This window comes from Puccinia triticina, chromosome 7A (assembly GCF_026914185.1).
Source record: "Puccinia triticina chromosome 7A, complete sequence".
In the NCBI taxonomy this organism is placed as follows: domain Eukaryota; kingdom Fungi; phylum Basidiomycota; class Pucciniomycetes; order Pucciniales; family Pucciniaceae; genus Puccinia; species Puccinia triticina.
The window spans coordinates 4,176,315-4,192,684 of record NC_070564.1 but is presented as its reverse complement, the minus strand read 5'-3'; the positions used below and the strand labels follow the sequence as shown (position 1 = coordinate 4,192,684).

General features: G+C 45.6%; 1 protein-coding gene across 1 annotated transcript; it reads right to left on the bottom strand.

The window, feature by feature from the left end:
• Nucleotides 1–12,068: 12,068 nt before the first annotated feature.
• PtA15_7A469 (uncharacterized protein) lies at nt 12,069–14,272 on the bottom strand (the record flags this gene model as incomplete). The annotated part of the gene is made up of 11 exons (XM_053171078.1): nt 12,069–12,128; nt 12,209–12,286; nt 12,384–12,706; nt 12,787–12,837; nt 12,931–12,947; nt 13,035–13,247; nt 13,340–13,454; nt 13,525–13,568; nt 13,653–13,711; nt 13,786–14,102; nt 14,203–14,272. 11 exons carry the CDS (start codon nt 14,270–14,272, stop codon nt 12,069–12,071), a joined length of 1,347 nt encoding a protein of 448 aa, XP_053022296.1.
• Nucleotides 14,273–16,370: the final 2,098 nt, after the last annotated feature.

The window sequence follows — 16,370 nt, the reverse complement described above, 5'->3', positions numbered from 1 at the left end:
ATCCCATTTTAGAGCTTGAAGGTTTGTCTAAAGCTATTTGACTTCCTGCTACCCTTTTTTGAACTAAAAAAATTCAATCATTAAATTCTTTTTAAATTGATTGCACAGGTTTTGATGGTGTTAAGGATACTCTGGTTGAAATACTCCATGTTGCTCTCCTTGGATTTGTAAAATATCTTGCAAGGGATGTACTTTCCAGAAACAAACTGAAACCCCATGAAAAAACCCAACTTGCTGCACGTCTCCAATCCTTCAACACTCTAGGTTTGAATATTCCGCCGATAAATGGGAAATCTTTTGTCACTCACATCAAAAGTCTAGTTGGAAAAGAATTCAAGATTCTTGTTCAAGCCGCCCCATTTATTTTTTTCGATCTTTTGACTCCTGAATGCAAAGAAATCTGGACGGCTCTATGTCAACTTGCTCCCTTTATTTTCATTACAAAAATTGATAATATGGACAAATACCAATTAAATCTGAATGCTTACATCAAGAATTCCCTTTATCATGCCATCAAAACTACTGCGCAATGGGTCAACAAACCAAAATTTCACCACCTTCTCCATCTCCCTGAATCAATCCTTCGATTTGGAGGAGCAAGTCTTTTTTCAACTGAGAAGTTTGAATCATTCAATGGTGTATTACGGAACGCATCAATCCACTCAAACAGACAAAGTCCAGGACGAGACATTGCTATCACTTTTGATAATTATTATGTACTCCGGTTTATTCTCTCTGGCGGCTATATGTATGATCATTCAACTCAGACCTATTTCCAAGCCTCCCAAGAAGTCCTCAATATTTTCCTATGCAACAAAGTTATCCGCAAGTCTTTGGGTTACAACCTTGCCACTGCAAATCCGCTCTTGCCCCAACAGTATCCATTTGCAAAAATTACCAAAGTCCCTCAAGAAGACCAGCTTGGAGTACCTCAACCATTAATTGAACACTGCTCAAGCAACAGAATCAGACAAGTTCACCAAGTTCAAATAAACCAACATGAATTTTTGGAGAAAGGATGTTTTGTTCTGGTTAGTCACTTGAATTCTTGTTGTAATTGATTTTGTATTTTAACCATTTACCATCATTTATTGATTCAATTTCTCCTCACAGATTCCGCAACATGGCTCACAATTAATTGTTGGATCAGTTGAATCATTATGGGAACATTATTCAAGCGCAAGGTCAAAGTTCTATGTCCACGTTAATCATTTCAAGCTAATGGGAACAAATGAGCTTTATTCAATGCGAGAGATCTGCCGCACAAAGACAAATCAGTATGTTAATGTCAAAGTGAGTTTTTTAATTTGAATGATCCATTTGAAATTCAAGAATATTAACTTGGGGCACCTTTGTAGGATGTGCAAGCTTGTATCAACGTTCAGCATAATTGCCACAAAGGAAAATGTCCAATCATGAACACAGGACCATCCAGAATTGAACGCCAAGAAACAGAAATCAGGACCACTCAAGTCAAACACACAGACAACAGAAACTATGTCATCAACACTGCTTCATTTAATGATCCATTTCATCACCATCAAATCTCCCAGACTCATCTACCACAGATTTCCAATCAAGATGTGGTTCATTCTGTTTTAGATGGCTTACAAAACTGGGGCTTACATCACTTTGAATATCAACAAACCCATGCAGGGGATGAAGATAATGATGTGGATAATTCTATAGAGTTTTAAATTTTAGGCAGTGTTGGAATCTTGGATTCTTACCGTATTTTAGGTTATAACTTATAATTTTGTTGAGAAATTACATAACAAATGAGAAACTAGAGGCCAAGGCGGCTACGCCGCTGCAGGGGAAACAACTTCACATGAAAACCTACCCCAAACAGTTTCCTTGACAAAAGGCTGGTACCCTGAGAAAATTACATGCCTTCAGTTCAAGGATTCATCCCAAACAATTTCAGCCTCCAAAATCACACTTTCAATTTTTATGTCAAGAGTGTTGCCTCAGCCAACAATACTGGATTTCTGAACTTTCATTAATTGCAAAGTATGATTCTTTTAAGATAATTTAAACCACACTTCTCATCCCAATTGAATTCATGTTTTGGATTACAGAAATCCACACAAAACTTCAGAGACAGATCAACACAAAATGTCAGAGACCATATCAAAGTATCTTTATCACTTGGAAAATAGTAAGTCTTGCAAGACCATACAGCCTGAGAGTATTTCTGCGTTATTATTTGAGACAATTGCTTGGGGCTTGGCGGCGCGGCGGGCCTGGCCAACCCTGCACATGGACTTGCGGCGACGGACGCCGGAGAGCTCCCGGGCGAGCTCGGCGGGGGGCAAGCAGTAGCGCTTTGTTTGCTAACTGGGCTGCCATCTGGTGCTGCTGGGCCAGCCGAGCGGGCCCGCGCCGTCGGCGTCGGAAGAAGCGGGGAAGAGCACGCTGGGCTCGGAAGCGGACGCGTGGAGGCCAGTCTGCCAGGCCGGCTGGCCATAGCCGTCCGTCTCGGTGTACTGCTGCTGGCTGGCCGCTCGGCTGGCACCCGCGGCGGAGGGCGCGAAGTTGGTCGCATGCTGGTAGGCTTGCTGCTCGGCAGGCGGCATCGAGAAGCTCCGGAACTCGCCCAGGGCGGGCTGCTGCTCGGCCAGCAGCGGGTACGCAGGGGTCGGTTCCACCAGACTGGCGAAGCTGTGGTAGGGGTTGAAGGACGAGTGGCTGGGCGGATAGACCAGCGGCTGGCATTCCAGCGTCGCGCTCCCGCCATACGCCGAGCCATACACCGTCCCCCCGCCATACGCGCCTGCTGATGATTGTAAATCCAAAATATCATATTGGAGGGTTTGAATTTTTTTTGATACTTTTTCTGGATTAAATGACTTGTAAACAAAAAATCCAGGCAATGAAAAACAATGCTACCGTGTAGCAATAGTGAAATTAGGCACAGTTTGCTGGTGACTGCACTTGAGGTCAATTGTTCAATCAATGTCCCATTGGACACTTGTGCTCAGAGTGTGCGAGTGGCAGTCCTTTTTCTGGCTCCATCGGAGTGTCCGAAAAATGCTGATGGTGGGTGTCCATCGGACACACTTGATCCGGAGTGTCCGATGGACGGTGTCTTGTTAGTGCCCATCGGACACTCTCAGTCGAGAGTGTGCGGTTGTGGGTGTCCATCGGACATTCTTGATCCAGAGTGTCCGATGGACGGTGTCTTGTGGGTGTCCATCGGACACTCTCGGTCAAGTGTTCAATGGACGCTGTCTTGGTGGTGTCCATCGGACGCTCTCGGTCGAGAGTGTCCGATGGACGCTGTCTTGATGGTGTCCATCGGACACTCTCAGACAAGAGTGTCCACCGGACAGTGATGCTTTGGTGTCCATCGGACACTCTGCCTTGAGTGTCCGATGGATTCTTGACCCGAGGTGTCCATTGGACACTCTCAATGGAGAATGTCCAAAGGACGGTTTTTTGGGATGTCCACTCGACGCTCTTAAGAGCGGAGCATCACATGAACGCTTTCAAAAAACGTCCACGTGATGCTCAGCGCACCTGGCATCCGCGGGATGCTCCCTGGCCATCCAGTGGACACTCTTCAGTCCCAAGTGTCCACCGGACGTGTGCCGATTCCAGGAACACGATCCGTGGTGTATGTACATATGTATACGGATGTACTTCGCGCACTGCGAAAAACTCGTCGCGCACTGCAGGGGGCGTCCACTCGACGTCCCGGCCACAGTGCGCGGAAGCTCAAAACGCTTCGCGCACTGCAGAAAATAAACCATGAAATTCTCATTTTTTTTTCTGCCAGCCGGCAGAGGGGATCTTTCTTGCCCCTCCTCCATTTTCTTGGGGTATTTGGACCCCCCAGCATGACATAAAAAAAGGATGATAAAAAAATACAAAAAATAAGCGGAGCGCCTGCCCGGGTCGCACCCCCCGGGGATTTTTAACCTGCTAAAAAGCCATGGATCGGGTACCCAGCCCCTCGAAAACAGAGTTCGAGGGGCAGAAGTACATACCCCATGACTTCGCCGTGCGGATGGCCGGCACAGGCTGGTCCCGGAGCGGAGTACATGCACACTCCCCCAATGACCGGCCAGCACGCAGGTGGAGTGCAAATCACCGGTCATCGAGGGGATTACATACTCCTCTCGATGACCGGAACGGTCCCGCTTATCGAGAGGAGTAAACACATCTCTCGATGACCGGAACGGTCCCGGTTATCAAGAGGATTAAATACACCACTCAATGACCGGAACGAACCCGGGCATCAAGAAAATAATCATCTTGATGACCGAGTCTGCTGCGGTCACCGAGTAGAGAAACACTCCCTCAATGACCGGAGCAAACTGTTCAAGGAGAGGATTGATGAACGGTTCGCTCCGGTCATTGAGAGGAGCACTTAATCCCCTCAATGAATGGAACGGACCCAGCCATCGAGAGGAGGAACACTCTCGATGACCGGGTCTGTTTCAGTCGTTGAGAGGAGCAGTGTTTACTCCTCTCGATGACCGTGACCGGGTCTGTTCCAGTCGTCAAGAGGAGCAGTGTTTACTCCTCTCGATGACCGTGACCGGGTCTGTTCCAGTCGTCGAGAGGAGTAAACACTCCCCTTGACGACTGGAACAGACCCGGTCATCGAGAGTGTTCCTCCTCTTGATGTCCGGGTCCGTTCCGTTCATCGAGGGGATCAATTGCTCTCGATGACCGGGACTGTTCCGGTCATCGAGCGGAATGCTTAGTCTCTCGATGACCGGGAATGTTCCGGTCATCGAGAGGTGTGTTTACTCCTCTCGATAAGCGGGACCGTTCCGGTCATCGAGAGGAGTACGTAATCCCCTTGATGACCGGTGATTTGCACTCCACGTGCGTGCTGGCCGGTCATTGGGGGAGTGTGCATGTACTCCGCTCCGGGACCAGCCTGTGCCGGCCATCCGCACGGCGAAGTCATGGGGTATGTACTTCTGCCCCTCGAACTCTGTTTTCGAGGGGCTGGGTACCCGATCCATGGCTTTTTAGCAGGTTAAGAATCCCCGGGGGGTGCGCCCCGGGGAGGCGCTCCGCTTATTTTTTGTATTTTTTTATCATTCTTTTTTTATGTCATGCTGGGGGGTCCGAATACCCCAAGAAAATGGAGGAGGGGAAAGAAAAATCCCCTCTGCCGGCTGGCAGAAAAAAAAATGAGAATTTCAAGCTTTTCATTTGCAGTGCGCGAAGCATTTTGAGCTTCCGCGCACTGTGGCCGGGACGTCGAGTGGACGCCCCCTGCAGTGCGCGACGAGTTTTTCGCAGTGCGCGAAGTACATCCGTATGTATACAAGCATAAAGGTTGCTCAATTCAAGGATACATTGTAAATTCTTAATTGGGTGATTACACAATGAAGCAGTGAGAATTAAGGGTACCTGTGAGTGGGGTACCCTAGGTTAATTTAGGCGTAGATTAAGAATATAAAATAATATTCAGATTTTTACTTATGTAAGAGACAGTAATAATGTCTCTTTCATAGGCAATTATTTTTATGTTTTTATTTTATGGTATTACATGTGTAAGAGTGTAATAATATCTCTTTCATATGTAATACTACTTTTTATTTTTATGTTACGGTGGCTCTGCTATAGCAGCCAGCTGACAGGTGGCACTCCTGTTGAGGTGTGCTTGTTGTTGCAAGCGAACTCTGCTGTTACCAACAGGGGCTCCCAGTTGTCCTGGGGGTAGCACACAAAGTGGTAAAAGTTCCTCTCCACTGCTTTGTTTGCAATTTTGGAATGCACATTGGTTCTGTGGTGGGACACCGTGGATAGGTGGAATCCAAAAAAGAAACAAGCTTCTGCAGTCTGACAAAATGGTTTCTGGCTGTCATGGAGCTTCCATATGTGCAGAAATTAGGTCTACCAATTGTTCTGCATTCATGATCTTTCTGCCCAGAATCAAGTGCATCATCTTTCTCAGGCAGTAAAATAAGGTCAGAATGCTGTCACAATATAAAACCAGCACAAGCGTGCGGGATTGGCCTGGATGGCCCACCACTTTTCTGTGGTGCCTAATATTCAGGATCTCCGCCCTCAGAGCAGGGTCTGCTGGTACCATGATTCATCCTTTATTTCAAAGGTTTCAATCACCATATATCTGTTCAATTTCCCTGCCAGCGTGTCAAATCATTGAATCCACTTGGTCAGCTGCTTGTCAAGCTGGGTCAATTCTCTGATATTTTAGCAATAAATCACCACATCTGAAATGGCCATCTGCCCCTCTGCAATAGTTTCTGATCAAATTTACAATATTTCAACCTCAAACCAGTGCTTTGCGTCTTTGAGTTCAATGGAATTGTCTTCAAACCAGGTTTTGAACTCTGACACATCTGCAAGAATCTTCTCCATAATTTTTCATGGCTTCAGCAGATTTCCAAGAGTCTTCTACCTGGGGATGGGGGCTAAGTCCAGTCATTGTTGGCAGGGTGCATCTGGTTTGGTACACTAGCCTAACACTGAAAACCCCATTGTCTCCTCTCAGCACACTTTGCAGTGGGTCAGATCCTTGGTGATAACAAATCTTTTCCTGTTGCAGTGGTTGGTGTAAACAATTTCAGTAAGGCAGTGCAGATTACTGTCAAGATAATGCCTCCACTTCTTGAAAGCAGCCACAATGGCCAGAAATTCATTGTTGAAGATTGTGTAGTCTATCTTATCCTTTAATAAGGATAGTGAAAGGTAATCTACAGGGTAAAGTTCTCCATCTTAATTGCAAATCTGGGAAATCACAGCTCCAAGAAAAAAGTTGGAGCAGTCACACTCAGGGATAAATACTTTGGGGTTGTCCACAATTTTCAGGATTTGAGTGCTGGTGAAGGTGGTATTCACAGATCCAAAGGCAGTGTAAAACCTCTTGTCCCACACAAATTATGTCTTTGATTTTTTATATCAGGTAATATTTGGAGCAGCCTGGTCTTCCCAGAGAAATGGTTAATAAAGCCGCTGTAAAAGTTTGGAAATCTAATGAACCACTGTGACTCTTTGACATTCTGTAGAGAGGGTCATTATGTTAACACTTTCAACTTAGCAGGGTCCATTCTAATCTGATTACAGGCTATCAGAAGTCCTATTAGGGATTCCACCTCAGACTTTAAGAATTTACATTTTTCTCATTTTAGCCAAATTCAGTGCCTGCTCAAGGTCTAAAGAATACCATTGAATACCTCTGCATATTCAGAGAGCTTCTGATTTTACACCATAATGTTTTCAAAGTAATTGGTGGTGTCCTTTCCAATTTGTCCCAGCAGGATGTCCTGCATGAAGTACGGAAAGTATCTTGGTGCACCAGTGGTTCCAAAGGTCATGGTGGATGTTGTCAATTGCTCCTCCCAGCAGATGAAAGCCATTTTGTCTTTTTCCCCCTCCGGCAGTCATAATCTTCTGTAGGAGTTTCAAAGGTCCAGAAGGATTTCCACCAGGTCTATTATCAGTGGGAGCAAGTTTTGTTTTCTTTGCATCACATCTTTGAGACTCAGGTGAGGTAATCAAAACATGGGTGTAGGTTCCCATGCTTCTTTCCGGTGAAGAATGAAAGATTTCAAAAGGCTAAGAGGTGTATTTCTTTATCAGAATCAGATAACTATCAAGCTTGTTAAAAACGTAGCCATGATAAGTGAAGATTTTTACGTAAGAGACGGAGAAAGGCTTCTCTCTACTTAAAAGAAAAGAAATAAAAAAAATGAAACAGAGTTCAAGCCCTGTGAGTCTACCAGATCTAATCTGCGCTAATGAGAATGTCAATAGGCACCACTTAATCTTGTATAAGTAGAAGAATGCTTTGATCCTTACTTGGATAGGGACATAGCCTTATGGTGTCCTCTTTAGCTGGATTTGGTAAAACAGTGTAAGAGCTTAGAGTGTTGCAAAATAATTTGCAATTTCATGCAACACTCCTCAGTTAGCCTTTGTATTTCCCTCTGCCTTGTTTATAATTTGAACAATCACCAATTGTTTCTCCGAGCTCTTTGAGTGGAATTTGTTTTGTTGGTCATTCATTCTTGGAATTTGTCTAGAGCAATATAAAATTGACTCTTCAAGCACTCAGCCAAGCCCTTCACCAAGTTGACTCAAGGGGGGCATGGGAACAGGCACTGAGATTGATTTTTCTAGCTCCAATTGTTTGTGATTAATTACTAGCAAAAAGAGAGAGAGGGGCCTTCTGACTTCTCTTTTTATCATTATCTACAACCTTTTATAACTAGAGTAGGAAAGAGAAACAAAAGAATGAAACCAGTGGTGGGCAGATACGTTAAAGTACATTACAGGGGTCATTTTGAATATTGTAACTTTTTTGAATATTCTATTTGCTTTGTTTTTGATAACATAACCCCATTATGCACATAATGTAATATACTGTAGCTAAATTTTCTTTGTAAGTTTTTGAGGCCCCAAAAAGTAGTGGTGCGGTGATTACTGCACCTGTAACTCAAATTTGGTGTGTTACAATACCTGTAACTTAAAAAAGCGCAATGTTGGTCCTGGTGGCAACCGGGGCCCAAAAACTATTTCGGAAATTGGCGACGCAATGGGGAATCAATTGCGCAAAGCACAGAAGAGGCAGAAGGCACCAGAATGACCCCTGCCAACTCTACTATATCAGATTATCCAGTGGCCTTGATAACAGGTCTCTAGTACAGTCATGATACCCGTTATCATAACTGGTCCTGTGTTACCCCCATATTTGAATTGTGTAACGTACTTGCTCCCCCAGTTATCTGTAAATAGATAATAATGTAACACAATTAGTTATGTTACGGGAAGTGTTACCAGATGGGTAACATATCTGCCCACTGCTGGTGAAATGGGAAGCTTACCTAGCAACAACAGAGAGAGAGGGGCCACTCAAGTTCTCTGCCAAGCTAGGTATGTGGGGGAGGAGAAGGGACTAAATATCCAGTTGAGGATGTGTGCGTGACAGGGGAACTGAAAACATTTTGAAATTGGTGTAAAATGTGAGCTTTGCATAATCAGTATCTGTATAATCATCAGTCTTCAATTTATTATCTCACTGCTTACCTTTGGCGCTTGTGCTGATTCTTTTGGATAGAGAGTTTTGGTCAGGACTTTTCTGAAACCTGGTCTTTCTGCTTGCATTTGTTGGACCTGCATGCACCACAGATTATGTAATCCTTTTTCCATTTCCAGAATGATACACACAGAGTAATCTTTCTGTTTGTGGCTTTGCTACGTGCAGATGACCACAAGGTGTTTCAGGTGTTCCAAGATCAAGACGGCGGACCCCCTGTATTAAAGTTTCAACTCTGCCTCCTCCACGGCTGGCATAAACCATCATTCAAGTTTCTATGCGCTGTAGCCAGTAGTGGTATATTTGGGTCAGGGAATCAAATATGTCTGAACAGGGTTGCAGAGGTTGAATTGTGGACTGCGGTTCTGCAAGGCTGGCACAGAGGAGGTTCATTGATGCAGAGTGGGGGGGACTGTACACAATGCCATGGCGGGCAGAGCTGGAATTGAATTAAGCAGGCCAGCGCGGACTGGGTAGTAGTGGCAGTGATTGGGGGAAGCTGTGGCAGCAAAAGAAGGAGTAGCTGGGGAGGAGACAGCGAGCGAGTGAGATCCCAAAATTGTAAGCTATACAGGGGCAAGAGGAGTCCAATGGTGGTCAACAATGTGCACTGAAGTTGACAGAATATCAGTCTGAGAGCGGAGTGGACTTACAATGTCTGTGGGTGTGGGAGCTGTTGAGGGTAATTTGTAGACACGTACATCATGCATATGCAATATGAGGTGTACATGTGGTGGTGCAGTGAAGGCATATCTACAAGCTGTGTCAAACCTGGCAGAACTTTTCTTCTCTTGATTTCTTGGTTTCATTCACCACCTTGACTCAAATTTGGTAAATGTCATTACATTGCTGGATCAAGTCACTCAAAAGCAATCAATTACAATGTTAAGCTACTCAGTTAATGATTAAAAATGCACAAGATAAACTCAATAAGTTGCTTACAAAAATTTGTGCTCAATAACTCAGCTAGCTCAAGACCTTGAAGTCAACATTGTCTTAGGAGGAGAAATCATCATAGTTAAGTTTGAGTAATATGCCCTTGCAACTGTACTCACATTGTGGGGGCTCAACCGTGCAAGAATCACACACTCTTTTCAAATTTGCTTGCTTGCATCACCTTGTGGGTTGGGGTGTTTTTGGGAATTAAAAAAACTGACAGAGCAGCTGCAATTTTAGAGGGGTTGGTGTGGAATTTTCAGGTGATCCAGTGAATGTGGTGTCAGTGTCTACAGATCCATGGCATGCCAAGGATGCTTTTGTAGGTCTGTGTCAGTTGGGTGATGATAAATCTTGAGGAGCTGGGGCCTTCATTCAGGGTCAGGTCAATCTGGAGTTTTTTGCATCTTGGAGGCTCAAGAGGAGTGAAAAATCCTCTCTCCTGGGGTTCTACTCATCCTCCCCGGGTGCAAAAAAGGAAACAGATGATTGTCAAGGGTGCTGAGGTTATGCAAGCAGTGGATGGCAGACGGATGATGGAAGTGGCTGGGGACAGGGAGATTGACCTGATCTTGGTCTGACGCTGACTAGCATCTTGGGTGTCCTTCCTGGCCGCAGTCAAAACTGATGCGCCTGTGGAAGGCTTGCGCTCTGATACTTCCACGCCTTCTAGATCACCATCTTGCCTCGAGCTTAACTAAGTCCCTCTCTTGCCTGAGGCTTTGCCGGAGGGACTTATGACTTATCAGGAATTCTTGCATGAGAGAACCGGATATTTCAGCCCTAATTTTGTTACATCCGCTGTATCTCATGTAATTCTCAACCAACTCTCTATGCATTGCATGCTTTTTCTCATATTTTACACATTTTTCAGATTCTCTATTTCTTCACTCAAAGTTTTCAAACATTTGATTGAGAAAATAATAATTCAATCAAAGTACAGCGCTTTGGCTGAGCGCGCTCGGACCTTTTCTGTGTGATCCGGTAGATTTCTTCAAAAATGAGACTTTTCAAAAAATAAAAAAGGGATGAAGATTGAGGCAAGGGAGGCTGATATTAGGGGGATTCAAAGTTGGCCATGTATGACTTGCATGCACTTTTGCAAGTTGGTGTTCAAGGCTTTTATTGAACACCAATTTTCAAAAAAACATTCAAGCAGGCTTAGGGGATGTGGTAAAGTGTGGCTTGCATTCACTTTTGCAACTCGGCGTTCAAGAACAAACTTGAACACCAACTTGCAAAAGTGCATGCAAGTCACATCTGGCCAACTTTGAAACCTCCTATTATATGAGAAGGAGGGGCAGATGCAGGTGTACCATCCACCAAAAACTTAGAAGGTTTGCGATGGTCAGAGTTGAGTTCTGGTGGCTCAAAGGAAAACACCACCAAAACAAAAATATCTCTCATGCGAGAATCCCTGATTAGTCATAAGTCCCTCCGGCAAAGCCTCAGGCGAGAGAGGGACTTAGTTAAGTTCGATCTCGCCTATAGTCTGAGTAACTACGGCACTGGGGCGAGGCTTGGGATCCTGAAATCGGGTTAAGATCAATCAGCCAGGAGGTGAAACGAGCCCAAGTTTCTGGGGCGGTGTGCCGCTAAAGACGCCGATGCACCTCGCGCTGGTTGCCATGCTGCTCTCGAAGGCTTGATGAGAACAGCCATTCCGCATACGAAATTTTGCGTCTCAAAAACCACGCGTTTTTGGCTGCTTGCATTATTCAAACGACGCGTTATTGTCTCAACGCTGATAGCCACCTGTGTAGACTGGTACATTAACACTCTCACGCGCAGGTGAGATCATCCTGGACGAGTTACACTAGTGGGCTGAAGATTCAGTTTCCATCTTGCGAGGTCAGGGTAGTGGCGAAGGCTTCTTTTGATAAGAAAACTCCAAGAACTTGATTTTCCTAAATAGATAAACAAAGGAATGCAAATGACTGTGAAAACAGCAAAAAGATCTCGAAAGTGCTTGGATGAACAAAGTGAGTTGCGTGGCGCATGTGATCTGAGATCTAGAGTAAACGAGCGGTATCGATGTGATTGACTCGGCTGAATGTGATAGAAAGACTGGAGAGCCCAGTGTGACGAGTAGTATCATATCCGGCTATTCTAAACCGGCTTCCACTCGTGCTTCCCTGATCACAGAAGCTAACCTCGCAAAGCCCTGGTGAAATGAACGGTACCATTAGCCATAGAGACCTATCCGGGTGCAGCTAGTAACAATCTGTATTTCTTAGTACTGACCTCATCGGCCGAATTTCCATCGATCAAGCTGAAACTAGTACGCACGTAAGCGCTTTTGCCGGCGTTTGGTAAAAACGCCTGATAGCCCATGTTTTGTAAGTGAAATAAATCAAGAGTATAGCGGAATTAAGAACTCTTCAAATGGTATCAAGAGTGCAAGATCGGGAAAGCTCACGCAGCCCGGTACAGCAAGCACTCCCTTTTGCACCGCCCGTGTAGATATCAAGGTGGATGAATCCGCCTCTTCTTCTTTCCCTGGGGTAGCGATGTTCAACTTGAGCCACAAGAACATCCCAGCCACTGGTTTGTTCCACTCTGCCAATCCTGTCAGGTGTTTTTTGGCAGCAGCATTGACTACTTCGAGCTTATCAGAATAAAACTTCGAGACTTGGTCGCAATGAGCCTCGAAACGATCAAATCCCCAGTGACATAGTAGTTTACCGGTTATGGCTTGGGTTACACTAGAGGGCTGTAAGTTGGTATTCGAAGTGTGAAGATCTATCGAAGAGTAACGTTTTAGTTTTCGTTTCTACTTCAAACTTCTGGACCGTTGTTCTTTGGAAGAATTGTAGACTTACTAATAATTTCAAGAATTCTAGCTGGACCTGTGACGAAACCAAGTCGAATTCCTATAATTATGTCAAACGAAAACAGTCCGCTTAATGATCACCCCAAATAATTTAGAAGTCTGCTGGATCATAGTTTTCTTTTTCGTGATTTACCGGACGAAATGATTTTACTAGATGTACAAGGGGATTTCCAGATTGACATTAATCTCAGGTTCCATTTATTTGACGTCCAAATTTGAGTTTCAAGGTGGGCTCACCTCAGCGAGTCAAATCGAACAACCCGACCAGTTTGACCACCCTCTGACTTTTCCAGAGCAAAGTAACTCGGGGCTCGATTTTTTCTATCGAAATGCAAGAAGTAATACGCATCGTCTTCAAAAAGGAGCAGATCATATTTACGAACAAGCTCTAGGATGAGCCGCTTGCGTTCGAGTGGGGCTGAACAGCCTGTGGGGTTTGAACCTGTGGGTCTGTTTGGTTCGACGGAATCAGTATGATGATGTTCGAAGGATCAAGTCGTCAAAAAAAAAAAAAAAAAACATCACTAGTATGAATTCCTTACATGGAGTAAACCACTTTGGGAAATTTTAATGAGCTCGTGGCCGGATCAGAGTGCCAGTTGGCAAGTACACGTTCAAGTTCGACGGCAGATATTCCATGGTGATCGGATTCAATTTCTACATAAGTGGACAAAGTTGTCTTTAAAAATATGGCAAGCCAATCGAAGATTGCGAGTGAGAAATTTACCGATCAAGGTGCGACCAGAGGGTTGAAGGAACCCGAGTGTGCCACTTTAACACGATCCAGAATCCAACGAGAATCGTTATTATATGATCCTGCCAATGTCCCAGACGAGCAAGGAAAGCCTGACTCACGAGTAAACCGGCGTTTCCATCAGGATGGTGTCTTCGGGATCGCATACTGCAGCAAAAGCCTGTAAGGGAAAAACCTCGAAGAGTTCAGCGAATTTCATTGGTGCACAATGTGTGAAAATGCAGCCGGACTTACTTTCTCCATCAACTCCTGGCTACCGGCTCCGATCGCACAGGACCATCCTTCCTCCTCTGGTGTGCCCCGGCAATGGCATCGTTGCTGGAGTTGGTATACCCAGTTCAGAAACTCTTCCTGGCCAGCGGTGGGGCCGTACTGGAGTGCAGCGTCCAACTCTCGCCCACTCAAGCAGAGCGTTTCGGGTACCTCCCCCGTTGCAACCGAGGGCTTCAAGGTGATTGCAATCGATTCAAATGGGAAAGTTGCAGGGTTGGGCTTCCCGGCGAGCATACTGATCATCCCTGGTCGATTTTCCAGAGGGAATAGACCGCGTACTTCGTTTACAAAAAAAAAGCGTCCCACTCAGCCACCTGTGTCTGCAACACATTACTCGGACTGTCCGAAAATATCCAATCAAGAAAAGCCAGCACTTACTTCCGGAGGGCTGCCATCGTTTTCCAGCTCGGCTGATGAATTTACCATCGTAATCAACAGCTGGCACCATGTTGGTCGTTGGGTAAGGGCTACTGGCAAGTTTCGAGGTGACGATGTGGTACTGATCAGGTGAGGGAGTCAGGCGATCGTTAATAACCAAACGGAATTTCAGTGTCGCTGGCTGCTATCACAATTCAGAATTTCAGCGGGGCAGGTGTCTCTACTTATAGGCACCCCTCGGTTATGTATTGTGGTCTTCCGCTAATCAAGATCACACATCAGTCGCTTGAGAACTTCCCCGGTCATACCAGTCATACCAATACAATACATAATTAGCATACTGATACATGTCAGGCAGCGAAACAGAATCAGTATTGCATGAAGTGCCTACCACAGGTGATTGAAAATTCCCGACTGCGGTTTTAAGTATTACGGGAAGAGATGCTACCACTCGAATTACAACAGATCTTATCGTGATCTACACCTGGGACTGTGCCGGCAGAGGCCGGGACTGACTGGAAGTGCCGGTTATAAATACATGGGATGTCATTTTGTCCACACTCTGCGATCGATCGACCTACTGTCCATGTCGCTGAAGCCCAAGCCAGGAATTGCGTATTCATCTTCTATTTCTGGTGGTGCGAGACAGAACCCCTGCGGGGCCCTCCTCCAGTGACCTTATTGCTCGATTGGAAACCAGCATAGCCTTAACTTCACAGTTGCTTCCGCAGCGAAGTCATCCTGAAAGCTACTCAAGCTCCATGCAAACTGTGCCCCAACCTGTCCCAACGTCCCACACACTCCCATTCCATGATTAGCCAGTATGGGCTACCCTGCGGCCTCCGGAAGCGGAACGAATGATACCCGACAGCATCTGGAAATGTGCTTTGGCGGCTCCCCCTGAGATTCCATCGCAATGGTGCAATAGTTTCAGACTCTGCGCTACATCGCCAGGAAAAACTCCGATAGTGCTTGACTTGAAAGTGTCGCATTCTGATTCCTAGATAAGACATGCAGTGGGTTGTCATACTTTATCGGATACATTGTTATGCATAAATACCTAAATAAATAAATATGCTGGCAAAGTGAAGATTAGATCCAACCGCCATTGGAGTCTGGAGATCACCACTTTGTGATGTATCTTGGTACCACGCCAGATTGATTAAAGGTTGAAAGTGGGTAGAGACCGATAAGCCCAAGGTGTGTATCATCGAGTCTCGGCCCATTGCCATTCGCATGACCACATCGGGATCTGGACGCAACAATTGGCAAAACTACACCACAGGAGCAGCCTAAGGTTCCGATCCGGACCCCGCAGATCCGGAGAAATCCGGAAACCCCGCAGGCCGGATCAGGGTTCGGGATTGAGCTCGAGAGATCCGGAATCCGGCCGGATAGTGAAAAGCGCTCCAAAAGCAAGATTTATGCGGGTAAACCTCAGAAAACACCCAAAAATAGGGTCTTTCTCGGGGAATACCCGTCAAACCCGCATGAATGGGGAAGTCTACCGGGGAATCCCCGGCATACCCAAACAAATTGGCACTTTTTGGGATATGCCCCTTGGTTTCAGATCCGGGAAAATCCGTCCGGATTCCGGATAAGACCAGGGTCAGGGTGCAGGATGGGTGATATCCGGCTCCGGGGCACCGGATCGGAACCTTAGAGCAGCCCAACGTTAGGTCATCGGAGGACCTGGAGGTTACTCAAACGTTGCGCTCTTGCTTGCAGGGCAACATTGTCACACGGTTGGTGCATTCTTAACCAACAATTGGTTTTGGTGGTGTTGGTGGGGAGGACTTGTGTTTGACCCTGCCACTCTGGCCAGGCAACGTTGATCGAACGTTGCCCAGTAAGTCGCCCGGGCCAAAAGGGTTTTGCACGACTCATGCCACCCTGAGGGCAAGGCTGATCACCCAAGACTGATGCTTAACCTGACAAGCAATCAGCAATCATTCTTGTCAGTAGCCAGGTTTCTCAACATATGCACCATCTTCCTATGAGATTTCACTATGAACCTTACACTTATCAACTTGAGGTTTTGTTCAAGTACTTTTTTTAGCAAAAAAAAAACTTATCAGAGACTTTATGGGGCATCATGCAGATGCTCAAAAACAAACAGCAAAATGTGCTTTCATGCCCTTAAGCTAATTTTCTAGCATAATGTTGAC